General features: G+C 35.7%; 1 protein-coding gene across 1 annotated transcript; it reads right to left on the reverse strand.

Moving 5' to 3' along the window:
* Positions 1-1,363: 1,363 nt before the first annotated feature.
* Wbp11 (WW domain binding protein 11) lies at positions 1,364-16,454 on the reverse strand. Its single transcript, XM_047549454.1, has 12 exons — positions 16,298-16,454; positions 14,467-14,582; positions 14,043-14,074; positions 12,917-13,010; positions 9,894-10,090; positions 8,585-8,718; positions 8,172-8,371; positions 7,410-7,601; positions 5,231-5,332; positions 4,577-4,870; positions 3,402-3,584; positions 1,364-2,329 (listed from the first exon to the last, which is right to left on the reverse strand). The coding sequence occupies exons 2-12, from the start codon at positions 14,528-14,530 to the stop codon at positions 1,896-1,898; spliced, it is 1,926 nt and encodes a 641-aa protein (XP_047405410.1). The 5' UTR covers positions 14,531-14,582; positions 16,298-16,454; the 3' UTR covers positions 1,364-1,895.
* Between the last annotated feature and the right edge of the window lie 1,790 nt (positions 16,455-18,244).

The raw sequence follows: 18,244 nt of genomic DNA on the forward strand, positions 1-18,244 counted from the left end.
TGACAGCAGAGCAATAAAACTTTTTCCTTTATCTCAAAAAAAAAAAAAAAAAAAAAAAAATTCAAGCAAGAACATAATACTGCAAATACAGACCAAATTGTTAATGAAATGTAATTGCATTGATCTGATAATTGTTTAATTCTTCCATCTAAATGATTATAAAGATTCAACTCACCTGCTGACCTATATTAATTACACTAAAAAAACTAAATGGTCTATTTAGTACTTCAGCAGAATTTGCTTAATCTAAAAGAACAAATAACTTCTAAGCAAAGCCAGACACATAAAAGATTTCAGATTTTAGAGAAATCAGCTATGATAAAATAATAGCCTTATTGTATCATTGCACTACCTTTTAGGATATCACCAATCTTTGCTGGTATGGAATTTACACAAAAAGTCATTTAAAATATAGTACAAACTAAGGTGTGCTTAGCCTAAATAAACACAATCCATACATCGTGTGTCTATCTCTGTATAAAATACACAATAGGGCCACTGGCTCAATCATGAGCACTTTTCAAGTTGCAACACTCTCAGTGTGAAATGGTGAAAACACCTGGTGAGTCATCTCCCAGGATTACGGGGAAAATACTATGAAAAGTATGAAAAGTATTTTGTAAAAAAAACTGATACCAATGCTAATTAATAGTTAGGCATTCCTTAATGTTTAATCTAAAAACACATACACTTCATCATTCAAAAAAGGAAAAAGTAATCTTTTCTGATTTTCTAATAGAGAAATGGTTTAAAATGGTCTTTGCCATTCAATTAATATTAGTTCACAAAGTTCTGGAGGAAATGAGTAATCTTTGAGGGAAAAAGACTATCTTTCAGCTGGGTGTGAGGGCACACACCTGTAATCCACACATCTCAGGAGGCTGAGGCAGGAGGATCATGAGATCAAAGCCAGCCTCAGCAATCTGGCAAGACCCTGAGTAACTCAGAGAGACCCTGTCTCTAAATAAAATACAAAAAAAGCTGGGGATGTGATTTAGTGGTTAAGGGCCCCTGAGTTCAATCCCTGGTACAGAGGAAAAAAAAAAAAAAAAAAACCATCTTCTAAGCAATAAAAGGTTGAGTCACAGTATTTGTAATACCTCTCTATTTTTCTAAAGCCAATATGATAATCTTGAAGGAAGTTATTTTTTCTTTATCCCTTAAAATTTAAAAATTACTTTTTACCAGATTTCAATAATATTCTTATTCTGTATCTGAAACAATGATTCCTTAAACTCAAGTTTTAAATACTTGTTTCTTTTCTGCCCATTTAAAACTAATACTGTTTAAACATTACCAGTAAGACAGAGATACCTTGGTGTAGAACATTTTATTTTTTTCCATGAAACACTCAAAGTTCATATCAGTGGGAAATAATTTTAATCAAAGAATTATACATTTTCTTCCCGCAAATCCTGCTTTGTATTAGGAAATGACATTGTGATCCATTTCACTACAAGTAAAATATTACAAAATATTTACAGGAAAATATTAAAAATAACTCAAACACAAAAGGCAAGATGAAATAAACTGGTTTTCAGAAATCTCTACTCCAGTGCCCACAGCACACAAGAAGAGAGTCAAAACAAATAAGTAACTAAGACTCCCCTGATCACAAATTTCCAAAGAACTGGAGAAGGGGAAGAAACTGGATGAAGATGGTAGTGTGAAAGGAAATGGATGTTAGCAGCACTGCTGCGAAAGTCAATCTATCTGAATGAAATACCCTCTTATGTGCAGTAAATTCTGAACAAGGCTAAACTTTAGGATATTCCTTGAACTGAAATTAGAAAATACCCTGACAGTGGAAGTAGCTCTTTCACTAAGTTTAATAAGAGCCTCTTGCTCCTTGAACCACTGTTGTGAACAGAAGCCTGTTCTGGCATCAAAAACTGTCACAGCAGCCCTTCCATCTCTTTCATGAAAGCTTCATAAACATCATCCTTAGTTTGTACTGAGACAGGAACAGAAGGACCAGATTTGGGGGCTGCTTTGGCAAGAGGCACAGCAGAATCATCCTCTGACTTTCTTTGGGGAGTAGCGGTAGCCCCTTTATTCTCCCGACGTACCCTCAGTGCAGTGGGCACAAATCGGGTAATCTCTGCCTTGGGATTAGTGATCTGTGGCTTGGCACTGATGGTTGCTGTGGCTTTCTTCTCAATGGTGGCTGCACTCGTATCATCCGCCTTGGGTCGCTGAATCAAGTTGGGTGGGGCACTTAACACCCCCGGGTTCGGCAAGGGAGCCGGTGGGAAAAGCCCAGGTGGGGCAGGTCCAAGTGGAGGCACCAAAGGTGGGCGCATCATGCCAGGGCGAGGTGGAGGGATGCCTAAACAAAACAAAACAGGCAGGATGAACACCAGAACCAATACAATTTAAATGGTATTAAAGATATTTAACACGGGTGGACAAATTATTTTGAAACAGAGCAATTTACTGAAAATAAGCTCAACTCATACTATCTGTTATTTGAAAGTTAGAAATATATTCTGATAGTAAAGAATAAAACAACATTCATCTTCAGTCTGTGCCCCTGTACTTACAGTAATATTTCTTCCTAACTAATGATTTACTTGAAAATATAAAGCAAAATCGATAATACCAATTTGGTTCCAAATTCTACTTCAAATCTGATGGCCCCAGATGCTATTCTGGCTATATAGTGCAGATGTTATTAAGGCCAAAGTCAGGGGCTGTTCCCCTTGCATTATTTAATTATTTCCATACAACTCCCACTTCAAAAAGAAGCAACTCGGTGGGAAGGAAATAAAAATTTGACTTGTAAATGGATATGGAATGATAGAATGTTACTAATCAAAATCCATCACCATTAAAAAGAATTCATGTCAACTGATGGTTTAGACATAAAATATTCATATATCAAAAACTGCAGATTTTAATTTTTTCAGATACCACTTTTCTATCTACTACTAAGAAAGAAATCAAAATCCTAAGCTGAAAAAGAAGACTTTCATATTAAACTGGGATATTTAGTATACAGTAACTATAACAAAACCCAAACCAAATCAAATCAAAAAAACATTTGCCACATAATAGAAGCCCACAAGGAAATCAGCAGCTAAAACTCTGCCACTGGGTAGAAAAAAATCTCCCCTGTGATTTTAAGCTTTAAGTTTGTACTCATGCATACACATGGAACAACTTCATAATTACAACTATACTCAAAAAGCAGAAAAACCTCAAATAGACAATCTAAAAGTGGTCTTTGGTTGGGAGAAATCCCCCAAGTGACAGGCAGAAGCAAATGGAAATACCCACTGAAAGAACTCTACTTCAATCCAGGGCAATAGGAACTGCAGTGGATTCTGAAATGCGACAATGTATCTATGAGCAAATAAAATGTACAGTAGTGTTTTTGTTATAGAAACTGAAAGCTTCACCTGGAGGTGCTGGGGGAGGTAGCCTTGGTGGGGGTCCCCGAGGAGGAGGGCCAGGAGGCAGACCTGGAGGTGGACCTGGGGGAGGGCCAGGGGGTCGGCCTGGTGGTGGTCCTGGAGGTAAAAGTCGTGGTAAAGGCCCTCGGAGTCCTGGCATTCCAGGAGGTCTCAAAAATGGAGGAGCCCCTGAAAAGAGGAAAATTATAAATTAGTGTCAAACGTTACATGAAGTAATAATTGTGGTACAAAGGCAACTCAAATATTGTTTGACATATCACTTTAACTCCAAATTAGATAACTTTCAAAGCTCACTGAAAACACGTAGAAACAGAATTCATTCAACAAATATATACACAAGGCACCAGAAAAAAGGTATTAGACTTGTTATGGATCATTTTATTTATTTCCCAACATCAACGGCAAAAAGAAAATAATTAGAGCTTTGCTGGGCTGGAAATATAAAAAGATGTGAAGAATTCTTAAATGGTTCCAATATGAACTAAAAATGAGATATAAAGCAAGATGTTTTAAAAACCCTATAAAATTCATTAAGATATACACAAAGACCATTGAGGATGATGTGAAATAGGTTATTTTGCTTTATACTAATCAGAAAAAGGCTAGCTCTATTTAAGACAACTTAAATGGATGACTCTAGAATGAAGAACTAAGATTATAAATAGCCAAGAAGTTCTCTATGTTGTTCCAAATCTTTTATACATTTAAGCTAAACGCTTGGCAGACTAATTACCTTTGTCTATATGAAATAACTATAACTAAAAACCTATCAATATTACATTGACATTCAACAATTTCTAACCTAAGATGAAAATGAGATACACTAACTGTGCTCCAGTCCCACCAGCTACCAATTTGAAATTGGGTCACCCTAAACACTAAAGAAAGCACAGTTACACGTTCAAGTTTCTGCTGGCTATAATCAGAAATAAGAACCTTGAAAAAGGAAGGGCTCTGATAAAAACAGACAGTTGTCAAAAGTTGCAAACAATGCCTTAGGAATGAACAAGTTTCATTTACCCTTTGAAAATCCTTCATATGGTAAGTGAATTCCATTAAGAGGAAACAAGAAAATATCAATACTGATGGTGTATGATGTTTTTTGGAATGATTCCATTCTAACCTCATTAAATACTTATTCACATCATTTAAGTGCTTACCTGGAGGTGGTCCAGGAGGAAGGCCTGTGGGTGGCCCAGGAGGTCGTAAAGGAGGAGCAGGTGGTGGTCCAAGAGGAGGTGGTCCTGGCATGGGAGGTGCTTGTATCTGAGAAGGAGGAACAGACTGTGGGGGAGCCTGCTGCTGTGAAGAAGCAGTAGATGTGCCATCAGAATGAGGGTCCTCTTTATGCTGTTTTTGTGATTGTTTTTCTGCTTCAGAATCATCAGAATCATCTTCATCATCATCCTCTGAAAATTCCTCTACTTCCCGTCCCTCCTCGGGGATTTCCTGACCTGAAAGAAATTTTTAAAACACATAAACAGAGTCGATTCATTGTTTACAGCCTAGAGAATGACAATGACTGAGGACACATGCTCAGTAAATATGTTCTTAAAATCAACAACCAAATAGTCTTCTGTTCATCCATGCTAGTGTAGTGCACTGGAATAAACCCTGGCTTAAGGACAAGACAGAGCTCAATTATTTAACAGCTATGTAATTTGGGGCAGCCTACCTAATGCTTTCAAACCTTAATTTTTCTGAAGGATAAATATACTACTTACTTCAGGGTTACTGAGAAACTAAAAGATAAATATACACACAGCAACTGTTAAGAGAAAACACCAAAAGGAGATTGACCTTTCCTGCCTTACCCGCCATACGAAGCATCATGGCTTGAAGAGGAGTCAGTTCCTTCATGTTCTTCTTTTTCTTCCTTGATTTTCCAGGCATATCGGCAAATCGTACACTCAGACCTAAGGGGCAACAGAGTGGGGTGAATAGGGATCAACAGTAAATTCAATAAATGTTTATCATGTAATAAACATTACATATTACATATGACTGCAATCCATAACTTGTCAGGATGCAAGTGCACAGAGATACCTGTATTGAAGATAGTAAATAAAATGCTAACTGGTGGTTAATATATGCTATAATGACTTAAGATTTATAAAATTAAAAAACTTAAAGAATACTGTCAACATCATCATACCAATAAAACTGAATACCCAGATAAAATACATTAATTTTCAATGTAAAATAAAAGCAAATGAATCCTGAAGAGTTTTATCAAAAAAGTATATCATAAACATGTAGGGTTGGTCTCAGAAAATGAAGATGATTTAATAGTATGAAAGCTAGCGATGTAATTCACTAAAATAAACAGCTTAAAAAGAAACAAATGAAAAACTACCTTGCCACTCTAACAGATGCTTAAAAAGTATGACAAAAAAAAAAAAAGACAAAAACCATAAAAAAAAAAAATAACAAACTAGAAACAGAAAGGATTCTTAATCTGACAAAGGCTATATATCCTCTAGACACTGTTATACATCACACTTAAGGGTACACTAGCAGGAGCATTCTGAGTTGGTAAACATTTGAGGAGGATACCATGAAAGCAGGGCTTTAGTTTGTTTATCCTATATCTATAGTGCCTAGAAAAATGCCTTGCATATAGTAAAAACTGAGTAAAAATTAGCTGATGGCAAGAGTACCAGATCATAGTTGGGATAGCTATTTTCAGAACATGTGGGCTAATGAACATATATAAGAACAAACAGGTGGCAGAAAAAGAGGGAAATAAGGCAAGAGACTACATAGTTTCAGAGAATAATGGGATCAGTTATGGTTGTAACTGTTTTCTACTTTCTAGTCCTAGTTTCCACCTAAGAATCTTCTATAATTTTCCAATGTCAGCTCTATCACTTTTTAACTAGATTTTTCATTTGTAATCCTGGTTTTTAAGAAACAGCAGGAAAAAAAATTATCATCATTATATATTAGCATTATATACTAACATAGTATAAGAGCACTATATTATAGGCAACCAAAAACAATCTCAAAAGCAGCTCCAAAACTACTGAGGTTTGACAGAACTAGTATATTTTATGCATTGCTCATTACCTATTACAATGCATAAATTTTTTTGACCAACATACATATATTATGGTTGAAATATGGTTCATGATTCTACTTATAGATGTACCTGAATTATAATTATGATCCTGGTTCACATAAGACACTACATACAGAAAATTCAAAGGGATTCCAATATAGACATTTATATAAACTCATTTTAAGCTGGGACGGTGGTGCACACCTATATTCCCAGTGACTTAGGAGCCAAGGGCAGAAGAATCCAAGTTCAAAACCAGCCTTAGCAACTATTGAGACCCTGTCTCAAAATACAAAATAAAAAAGGGTTGTGGATACAGCTCAGTGGTAAAGCATCCCTGGGTTCAATCCCCAGTACCTGCCCCCCCCCCCCCACAAGGCTTATTTTAATGACAGCAATATGGTCCTTCTCCTTTCCTATAGCATATCATGACAGTATATCTTTATGCTGCTAAATAGTTACCTTTTTACCCCAAAGTAGACTGCATACCTTTTTTTTTTTTAAAACTACATACATTCAATAGGATGTCAAAAACTTTCAAAATATTTATATAGCTAGGTGCAAGACTATAATCCCAGATACTCAGGAGGCTGAGAGAAGGAGGATCACAAGTTCAAAGCAATTTAGCAAGACCCTGTCCTAACAATTAAAAAGGGCTAAAGTTAAGAAATTTAGGGGCTGGGGATATAGCTCAGTTGGTAGAGTGCTTGCCTTGTAAGCACAAGACCCTGGGTTCAATCCCCAGCACCACCCCCCATGCCCCACCCCCCCCAAAAAAGAAATTCAGAGGTAGAGTGCCCTTGAGTTCAGTTCCCAGCACCACCACCAAAAAGGGGGAGGGGCTGGTATAAAGATGAATATAACTCTGATTTAGGAGCTTCAGCTATGCACCATTTATTGATCAACATCATGGAATGCTCATCTGCACATACCTGACTTTTTTTCTTCATTATTGTCTCTCTCACTATCATCACGGTGCACAAATTCATCCCCCTCACTTTCTCCATCTGATCTGTCAGTGTCACTGTCATCAGTACTGTCATCATGCTTATCCTGATCCATGTCCTCAGGATAGCCATCATCTTCACTGGTACTGGAAACATCATCATCATGACCCCGTTGAGCTGAAAAAGGAAGAAAGCAAGCAACAAATACTATGATTAGATCCTCTACTACATGGTCCCATAAATGCAGAAAATCATGCTATGTAACTCAGAATATAACAAATTGCTTAAATAAAAATACTGCATATAATCTCAGTGATTCATATAATCTGACATATTTTTATTGGTTAAGTTTTCAATACTTCTTTTTGGCCACGTAAAATTTTTTTAGAGGTTCAAATTTGAAAATACATCCTATTTAGAATAAATTATGCTTATGAGTGACTATACATAATGAGTGACTGTACAATGATGTTACAATCTAATGACAATAAAGCTGAAAGGGGTATACGTATTCAAATCTTAAGGGACTGTTAATAAGAGTGTGACATCTCTAACCACAATAAACATCTCTAGATGTTCTTATGCATTTACTTGGGTAGATCCTATGATTTATCCATCTGTATACACATCAGCATGTACACAGTATACTCATTTTTTTCTTAAGTTCTGAGAGTGGTTAACAACATGTTAAATGGGTCAACATGAAACACGATGGTGAAAAAGAGTAAAAGAATAGTCACTCCTTACCAAGTTCTGGACTATACAACATGTCTTCATCTCGCCTACGAGGGGGAAGATCTAAAGCAAAGCCCACTTTACGGCCATACATCTGCATGACTTGGGGAGGAGGTGGACCAGGTGGAGGGCCAGGAGGTTTTCTGCCAGGGGGCAAACGTGGAACACCATGTCCAAGAAGAGGAAGGATAGAAACTGCTCGAGTTGGGGGTCTATAAGGAAAATTTGATTGTAATCACAAAATGGTAATGAGTACGTACACACACACACACACACACACACACACATATTTTCTAAACAATTTTCAGGGAATTCACATTTAATCAAACATTTCACAGCTTACATCATCTTTTATTTCTCACTGCATAGCACTTCAAACTCAAAAGGTGCTTTTAATAAAAGCTGATTATTTACTGCTTCCTTACCCATAGGCTGAGGTCTTCTTAAGGATGGAGGGTGGCTGGGCACCAGGAAGTGGAATGTCCTGGATCAAGATGTTGGAAGGAGCATGTGGCATATCTGGCAAAGGAATACTCTCTACTTCCACGTGCTGAGCATTCTGAAACAGAGAGAAACTTGCAATAGTAAGATATGAAAACAATCCACAAATTTAACACCAAAAGTTCATGTCTGCTGTATCATAGTGTGAATTTATCTTCCAACTTAAATAAATATCATGAAAAAATAAGAACCAAAAGCCTCAATACTGCCAAAACTTAAGTTAAAAAACTGAAATATTGGGCTTGGGTAGCTCAGTGGTAGAGTGCCTGCGTAGCACATGTGAGGAACTGGGTTTGTTCCTCAGCACCACTTAAAAAAATAAAGATATTGTGTCCACCTATGACTAAAAAAAAATTTAAAAAGAACTCAGATATTTATCTCTTTCTCTGAAAGAATGCAAATTTAGCTGCTTTTTTTCCCTCTCTTTATTATCAGCTAATTCTTTCTGGATATGATTTGAAATAGCTACTGTTTAGAGAAGTCCAACTGTAATAAGGCTATCCCCTATTTAATATCCTAGACAATATTATATATCAATTAGCAAATGTATGTATCCAGTGACAGATTTTGGGTTCTAAAATTAGTTTGCCTTGTTGAGTTTTTACCCTATATTATCTGTATCATGTTGTCTTAAGTTGCCTCATGTGCAAAAAATGAAACCCCCCAATACCTAACTTTACAAAAATGTCATTTAGTCCTTTGCCTCCCCATTTTAAAAGTAAAATTTACAATGAAAGGTACAAATTCAGTAAGATTTGACAAGTGCATATACTTCACACTCCTTTCTGATCAATCTCAAACTCTATCCTAAGGCAACCACTGTGAACAATGCTTTTCCTCCGTAGATTAGTTTTGCCTGTGCTAGAATTTCATACAAATGAAATGATAAACATGAAAGAAACTCATCATGTTTTTGAAATTTGTCCAGGTTCTTTTAAAACTTTCTTATCCTGGGTTGTTTTGTGTATCATTAGATGATTCCTTTTTATTGCTAAATAGATTCCATGGTATATTAGAGTTTGATTATTTACTAGCATTATTTATGGACACCTACTCTGTTTCCAGTTTTTAGCTGTTACAGTATTAATAGATTTATTCCTATAAAGATAAGAGGATTAGATTTTCTGGGTCAAAAACTATATGTTTAGTTTTTTAAAAAACTGACATGAAGAGGTTTAAAAATGATCAATTGTCTCATTAACATTTTAGCTTCTTTCTCAAGAGAAACTTTACCTTGACAGCATCAAAATATTGGCTAAGTTGAGCCCTCTTCTGTTCATATTCTACTTCCAGCTTTCTCAATTCTTTGTAAATATCTGGATTCTCTTTTTCATAAAGTCGTAAAATACGTTCAAAAGTTTCTCGCAGCTTTTTACGTTTGTCTTTCAGTACTTTCTCATTTAACTGTGGCTGTTGTACTGGGTTAAACTCTGGAAGAAAAAATAGATTATAAATTATAAACAAAAGGTTACTTCATTCAGGTAATCACAAATTGTAAAGTTTAATAAAAACCTTCTGGAAAAAAAATTGGATCCAGACAACCATACTCTTTAGTTTTATTCAAAGACCTATAATATTTATTAAAATTCACACTTTTTATTTTTTGGTGCTGGGAATCAAACTCATGGCCTCGCAAATGTCTCTAAGCTATACCCCCTAGCCTAAAATTCCACCTATTTTAGATGGCCATTAATTTTACTTTCATTGCGCAGATGCCATCTACTTTCATTTCACTATAATAGAAATCAATTTATACTCCTCTATGCTGAAAATCTGGTACAGTAGTTTCTACCAGACAGATTTGGGTATATAGACTACATTGGTCCTTTAATTCCAAAATCTTGATTTTTTAAATTTGAATTCCCTGGTCTTTAACTTCCTCTTCCGGTGAATGGGGACATTAATTATAACAAAGCTCCAATGGTAAAATGGGAATACATTAAAATACTCAGTGGTGTCTGACTTATCACTTCTATTATTTTTATAATGGATCTATGTTCCTTGTCTAACTGGCAAATAACCCTTTCTCACCCTAATTGATCAAGTGTCAATATGGGATTTAATTTCAGGTACTCTGCCCCCAAGAAGGGTTTAAGACCTCAGTCCTGCCTGGTCAATTGTATCACCCCCATCTTCCTTTTTAATACTGACTCAAGAAATTGATGGGCACATGATACAAACTCGATCAGATCTTTTCCTGAGATTTAAAATGTAAATGTAGAAGTTCAACAGCAGTATGCTGAATGACACCAACAGAAAGCAGACTAGACATATGGAGAGTACTGATGATGATTTCTGGGTTTTCCCAGAGGGGCAGTTTCACTTGAGGATTTCTTAAATTATGGAAACCAATGCATATTCTTTTTTCTTCTTTTACTAGCATGTACTGAAGTTTTATAAATGTAACTAGTGCCTAAAGAACAGTGATTTCTTTTCCCTTTTCTTAAATAACAAATTCAATTATCTTCTCTCCTAAATTCTATTAACTGCTAACCATGGTGATTTATTCAAATCTAGGAAGTATATTCTTACAGCATTCCTAGTGTGAGTAATAAGTGTTGAATGCATGAGTTTTAATCCTAGCTTTGCCAGTACATGGTAGTGACTCTGAGAAAGGTATGGATTCTCTCTGTGCCTGACTTTCCTTATTGTAATATAAGGACAATACACCTATTCTAAAAAATTGTTTAAAGGATTAAATGACAAGATATAGAAAATTAGGAGCAATCTGTTATTATCATCATCTCCTTTTAAAACAATACATAATGATTTTGGATTATTTAAAAGGGAATTCTGTGATACCCTAGGGAAGGGAATAGTTCCTACTGAGAGAGACATCAGGTGGACTCAGTTATAGTTGAAACTGGAAAACACTTGGGATTCTAATTCAGACTAGTTGCAAGGACTCTCCATTATTTCAGAAAAATTGTAATATCATTACCCCACATGACTGCACATTTTCAAACTGCATTTAATGCATCACTGAGGAGTTTCACCATACCTCTCACCTACCAAACCTGTCTGAATATCTCTGTAACCAAAACTTGCAAATATCACTTTAAACTGGTAAGGAGCATGCAGGAGGAGAGTAGTACTGCAAAAAACTGACAGTTGAAAAGCACATGGGTGTTAACAGATATTTCTGCATGTTGAAAAACCTCTATTTTAAAAAGGACAAATAAAAATTCTACACATTCTAATATTAAAGGTAGCTGGATGCAGTGGTGCATGCCTGTAATCCCAACAGCTCAGGAAGCTGAAGCAGGGGAACCACAGTTCAAAGCCAGTTGCAGCAACTTAGTGAAGTTCTGAGCAAATTAGCAGAACCCAGTCTCAAAAAACAAAACAATAACAAAAACAACTTGAAAAGAATCGTAGGTAGAAATAAAATTTCTAGTGGCAGGTGATGATTTTCAAACAAACAAAATGGTACCCACCTAGGATAGTTCCACTTAAGAATTTTTGATGCTACAATGGTGAAAAGTTGTAAAAGTTCAAAAGAAACTGTTGAATATCCAAACAACTGTTATGTTTTCATTTCTAGTACTCAACAAATTACATGTGATATTCAAAACTTTATTACAAAAAGAGGCTTTAAGTTTGATGATTTTGCCTAACTAAAGTTTATGTAAGTGTTCTGAGCACATTTAAGGTAGACGAGACTATGCTATCATGTTCAATAGGTTAAGTGTTATTAAAACCATTTTTGATTGTTCATATTTTTAATTTCTGAGAGGTTTATTGGGATGTGAACCTACTATAAGTTGAGGAGCATCAGTATTTGATTTCTCTTCCACATTCTTACCAAATGGTCAACTATCTTTTTTGATCTTCTCATTGGAAAAAGGGGAAATTAATTGCCTTATATTCACAATTGCCTATATTTACATTTTATATGGTTAATTGCCAAAATTAAAAACTAAATGTGACAGACAATAAAACTCCAAGGTGATTTCATAAACCAGATTTGTCTTCTCTTGAAAAATGAGCTGGTCAGACTGGTCTTTTGTTACTATATAACCACAATTAAATAATAGCTACCCTCTTATTTTAGGATATGGGTTCTTCAGTTTGCAATAGTCCCTGACCCCATCTCTTCATATTATCTCCCCAAAACTAACACTAAATCTGAGTGTCAAATGACATCATGCTGTTCTGTTTTTCTTAGGCCTATGCTGCTTTACTCATTGCCTGCTTTTCTGTGTGTATCAGACAATGATAGCTGCTATAAAATTTTGACTTTTATAAATTCTTACCCATTTCATCCAATTTCTCCATGTCCCGGATAATCTGTTTGGGATCTTTCATCTTCAAAACGGCGGCTCGTACCATCATGCGCTGTTTTTTGTTCTTAGGAAAATAAAAGAAAAGCAGAATGTTAAGAAGCTGGAAGTTCATGAGTTTTTATTTCAGTTTATTTCAAGAATCCATTTAAACAGAATTTTGAATTTCCCCTTCATTTCTGATCACTTGTGTCAATTGCCAGATAGAGCCATGCATTTTTTTTTGCTCTCAAAAAATGCTGACTTTAGTAAAAAAAGATGTGCTTTTTAAACACGTACTGCTTTTAACCTTGTGAAATCTTTATTAGTGACTTAACAGACTTTTTTAAAAACAAAAGTTGTAGCTAAATTAAAAAAAAATCATAGGAAAAAGCTTTGCAAGATTATCACTAACCAATAAAAAAAAGAAAACACAATTGGAAATTATTAAAAATCTGAGTGCCCTCAATGTGTTAAAACATGATACTAAAAGGTTATTCATTTCTTATTCTGCTGAAGTACTTCACTGCAATCTCAATAATCATGAAAATGAATAAACAAAGCTATCGAGCATCACATTTATTTCCATTCGAATAATCCAGTAGCTTTTAATAAAACCATTATGTTTTGAAAAGCAGCAAAAAAGAATTATTGCCAGGCGCAGTGGCACATGTCTGTAACCTCAGAGGCTTGGGGGCTGAGGCAGAAGGATCGTGAGTTCAAAGCCAGCTTCAGCAACTTAGCAAGGCCCTAAGCAACTCAGTGAGACACTGTCTCTAAATAAAATATAAAAAGGGCTGGGATGTGTCTCAGTGGTTACGCGTCCCCAGTACAAAATCCCCAGTACAAAAAAAAGGATCATTGTCTAAAGTATTTTTTTAACTCACCAGGAAATAAAATCAAATAAACAATGTCATTATAAACCATTATAAATTTATCTGCAAAGTTTATAATAAAAAATTTCTGGGTTAGCAAATCTAAAAATTTTTATAAAAAGCATAAAGCATCTTTTCTAGCAAGTAATTGGAAATGTTATTCTGAAATCTACTAATCTCAAAATATAAGATGTACTAAACATAAATATCACTTATAGCTATACAGGATGTTTCTGAAGTCGTACCTTTTTTAATTCTCTTTTTCGGGCTTCCTTTCCTTAAAAGAGGAAGAGATAATACAATTTTTAATCTTGATGAGAAAAGTCCTCTAATCATGGCAACCCCAAATATCAGACATTAAGTTTCTTAGAAAACAATTAAGAATCTTAACCAAAAATGTTAACAGAAATACTAAATAACAGCTGGTAAAACCTAATTTGTTGAAAACTCCAAATAAAGTCTTTAGTCAAGGCTACTTTGTCAAGTCAATATGGGTACTAATTTATTGGCATATTTAAAGTTTTAATCATGTGCCCACAAGAACTAGACGATTTTATACAATTTATTCTTCCTATCACTGGCCTTATAATTAAGCCACAATGAAACAGGTTCCTTATTAATTGCAATTTTTAAGATCCTCTACTTCATTCCACATTGATGGACGCTTACGGGCTTGGTCTGTAGGGTTCATAAATTTTCCACTCTTGGTGGATGATGTTGATCTCCGTCCCATGTTGACAATATGTATGGTTCACTTATTCATTTAAAAATAATAATAAACAAACCTGCAAAGACAAAGAAATAGATTACTTTTCCTATATTGATAACATTTCTTTCTTTTAAGAGTTTCCATCAATCTCTGGGAAGAAACACCCCTTTGATCATGAATTTTGTGAGACTGTGATCTTTCCTTAGTTTTGACCTTAGTATCCAAGAAAGATGGCCTCAAGTTTTTGACCACAAAAAAATTAGATCTCTATTAGTCTTTAGAAATGTAATAAGTCTGAAGATTATTTTATCATTAACTCATTAACATTTTCTGTATAAATCACAACATTAATTCTGTCAACAGGAAAAAAATCAACTAGAAATGTTTTAACAATATGACACAAATCACAAATAAAAGCAGTTACATTCTCCCTTTATTTACATGAAGGGTAAAGAATAATAAAAAGGAAATAGGGGTAACGAATTTGGGCTTAAAGATACTATCTTCCCCTTGTCCTTCTCCATGTTTTTTGACATATATGTTATATATTTCCTGAGACAGTAAAAACTCACTAATTTAAGCAATTCATGTCAGATTTAGTTCTAATCCAAAAAGAATTCTTGACTCTCAAGTAAGAGTTTAAAACATAACTAAAAATGCAAATATCCAAAATCAGTATTATAGTAAGAGAATTCTCAAAGACTTCAACACTGAGACATATTTCCCTTACTGGAATCTACTTGACTCCCAATTTGTTTTTCTTAAGGTAACTGAAAGTGATAATTGTGATAACTGTGTTTAGGGAAAATATTTTTAAAATTAAAACTTTTACTTACATAATTTTTTCCTCTTTACCTTACCAAAATGAAATTTAGCTTTTGGAAACTCAGTCTTTCCAAAAATAAAGGCTGATAAATTAGCTTTCTTTTTGAAAGCAGATACTTTTTCAAGAGTGGGAAAGGGAAGATCATGAGGCAAATTTTTTTGGTAGACAATACACTGTAGCTTCCCTTCACCCTCTTAAAATTTTGTCATACCAGTTAATACGTTTCACCAAATGTTTAACTGCCCCTATGCTAGATGTTTCAGAGCTGTTTCAGAGGCAATTATTTTACCATCAAATGATCCCTTCTCAGAAAAATTGGGGACGTGGCGAAGGGGCCAGAGAATAGAAAGTGGTTGGTTAATGGGAAGAACCAGTAAAATGTATAAGTTCTTAAATCTTCCAGTGCCTTTATCTTTTGTGTTTTCCTTTCTCATTTATCCTCAGGCCCATATTTTGACTCTCTTCTCCCACAAGTGAAACACAGGGCAGATAGGAATTACAGAATTTTTACAGAAAATCGTGGAGCCTTGGTCTACACAACTTTTCGGTCCAGAAGGTAAAAGTAGAGGCGATTGAGAAATCAGGCCAAAAACCGTGGGGAATTATAAAAAAAGTCAAAGAGGCTTCAACGGGACGGGGTCCAGGTCCACCAGAGGAGGCAACAGCAGCAACTGCCGAAACCATAGCGACGGTTGATACTGACTCGAGGTATAGGACGTCAACCTAAAGGCAACCGGTCAACGTGCTCAGGGAGCAGCAATAACCCACCCAGCGAAGTAGTCACGCAGTCGCAGGCCTCTGTCCGACACCAGGCCCAGGAATCCTCCAGTCTGCGGCTCGAAGGATCCCAACTGGGAAGAGGAAAAGCCGGGCAAAGGGGCCTGGTGTCCCCAAGGCAACCGCGCGGGCCCTAGGAAGGGACCGGAGAGATGAAGAAGCGGAGTAAAGCAATCCCATGTACTTACAGTACTGCTGGGCTCCCAGGACTGCGAGAAGCGGGGAGGGGACGATTCCCGGCCCCTTTCACTTCGCAGGGGCCTTCACCTCTACCTCTCGGTCAACCACCTAGCCACCGCCATCTTGAAACCTCGCGCCCCACCGCCATCCTTACGTCACTTCCTATCCCGCGGGTGGATGATCTCTTAGCGTTGCACTGTAGTGCAACCTTAGCGCCCAGGAACTACGGGACCAGAGGCTCTTCCGCTATAAGAGAATGCCCAATTGGTTGATTGTAGGCTAAGAGCCCGCCCACGTCGATTGACACGTTATAGTCCAATAAGAATAAGAAAAAGAAAGTCGATATCTGATTGGCTGATTATCTTGCCTCTGGAGCCGGAGGCGTTTTGACTAAATCACACGGAGCTCAGCCTGTTGAGCCGCGTGATTCCGGTGCGTTTGGAAAACCGAGAGGTGTTTTCCCTTTTTCTTTCTCCCGGAATTGTGTTAATTGTTGGATTTTCGTATTTTTTTTAATAACGTAAGCGGGTGCAATCCTTTGTGAAAGTCGCTATTTGAAAACGAGATAAATAACACTTGCCACTGAGTTTAATGTGCTTTGTAAGCATCATCCCATGTGGGCTTCTGGTGCGTCTGGGATTCAGTAGTGGCTTATCAACACAGAACGTTCGTAGCCCTGAACAAATAAATCCACGTCAGTTTTAGAGTCTCACATTGATAATCTACAGGATCGGGAGAATGTGGTGATACACTTGCAGTTAGTTTTAAATTTAGATCGGCGAAGTACGTATGTAGGGATACATTTGTAATTTTAAGCTTACAGGTGGTGAGATTGATGTATTGGCTCCCTTCCCGACTGACCTTTTCACCAACCGAAAGACCTTTATGAGGTCACTATACATACAGGATTGCGCACTTCTCTCTAGTCTTGCTCCTTTTCTTCCCCTCTATACCCTTTTCCTTAAGACTCCTTTCCATCTTCTTAAAGGTAAGTTAAATGTTTAAGAATTCTGCTGTTTTTGTGATCTTAATCTAAGTATCCTTTAACAGAAAAACAAGTTAAATATAGGCAGATTCTTACTATCAATTATAAATATTTCAAAACGTTGGAAATACATATTAATTTTTAGCAGAAAATTTAAATGTGTTCGCAACACGGAAACTAACTTTTGTCTTAATAAATTCTTAATTTGATCTTGGACTGAATTTGAATCTTAGATCAATAACAAGATCTTTTAAGTCAAAGCTTATAGAGTGATAAAAAGGAAAATATTTGAGTTTGAGATGAATTATATTGTGATATTTTGCAACCACTTTATAAAAACCATAATAGGAGAGAAAGAAAATGGAGTACGTTTGAAACATATCTTTCACATCGCTAATTAAATTTTTTTGAGAAATGCTGAGCATTTCTTATTTCAAACTTTTTTTTTTTTTTTTTTTTTTTTTTTTTTTTTTTTTTTTTTTTTTTTTGTACTTGAATGTAAGAAGCAGCAAACACATTCCTGGATCAAAAGTATTATAATTATGTATAATTATGGAAGTAGACCCTAAAAGAGTCTCCATGGAAATTATTAGTTGATAAAGGATTTAGGAAACACTTGTATTTACAGAAAATCAGCGGAACCAGTAGGCCTCTATTACCTCTGGATTTTTCTAAAATCAGGTAATTAGTGAAATGGGTCATCTAATGTTTCATGTAGCAGAAGCAGCTGCCTCCTTTCTGCTGGTATTGGAAATAAAATTGTACTTTTTCCCCAGAAAACTCATAATAAATTATCCTTTTCCTTTAAGTGACAAACTCATAAAGAGTAGTGAGTTCCTTTTCTGCATCCTAAACACATTTTGAGCTTGAATAGCTAGGGTTTGCTAACTTGGTTTTTAAAAATGTTCCAGAGTGTTTAAACAATCACTTGAATCATACTTGTCATCATAGTTAGTCAGCATTGATTGCA

Source organism: Sciurus carolinensis, chromosome 4 (assembly GCF_902686445.1).
Source record: "Sciurus carolinensis chromosome 4, mSciCar1.2, whole genome shotgun sequence".
NCBI classification, from domain to species: Eukaryota; Metazoa; Chordata; class Mammalia; order Rodentia; family Sciuridae; genus Sciurus; species Sciurus carolinensis.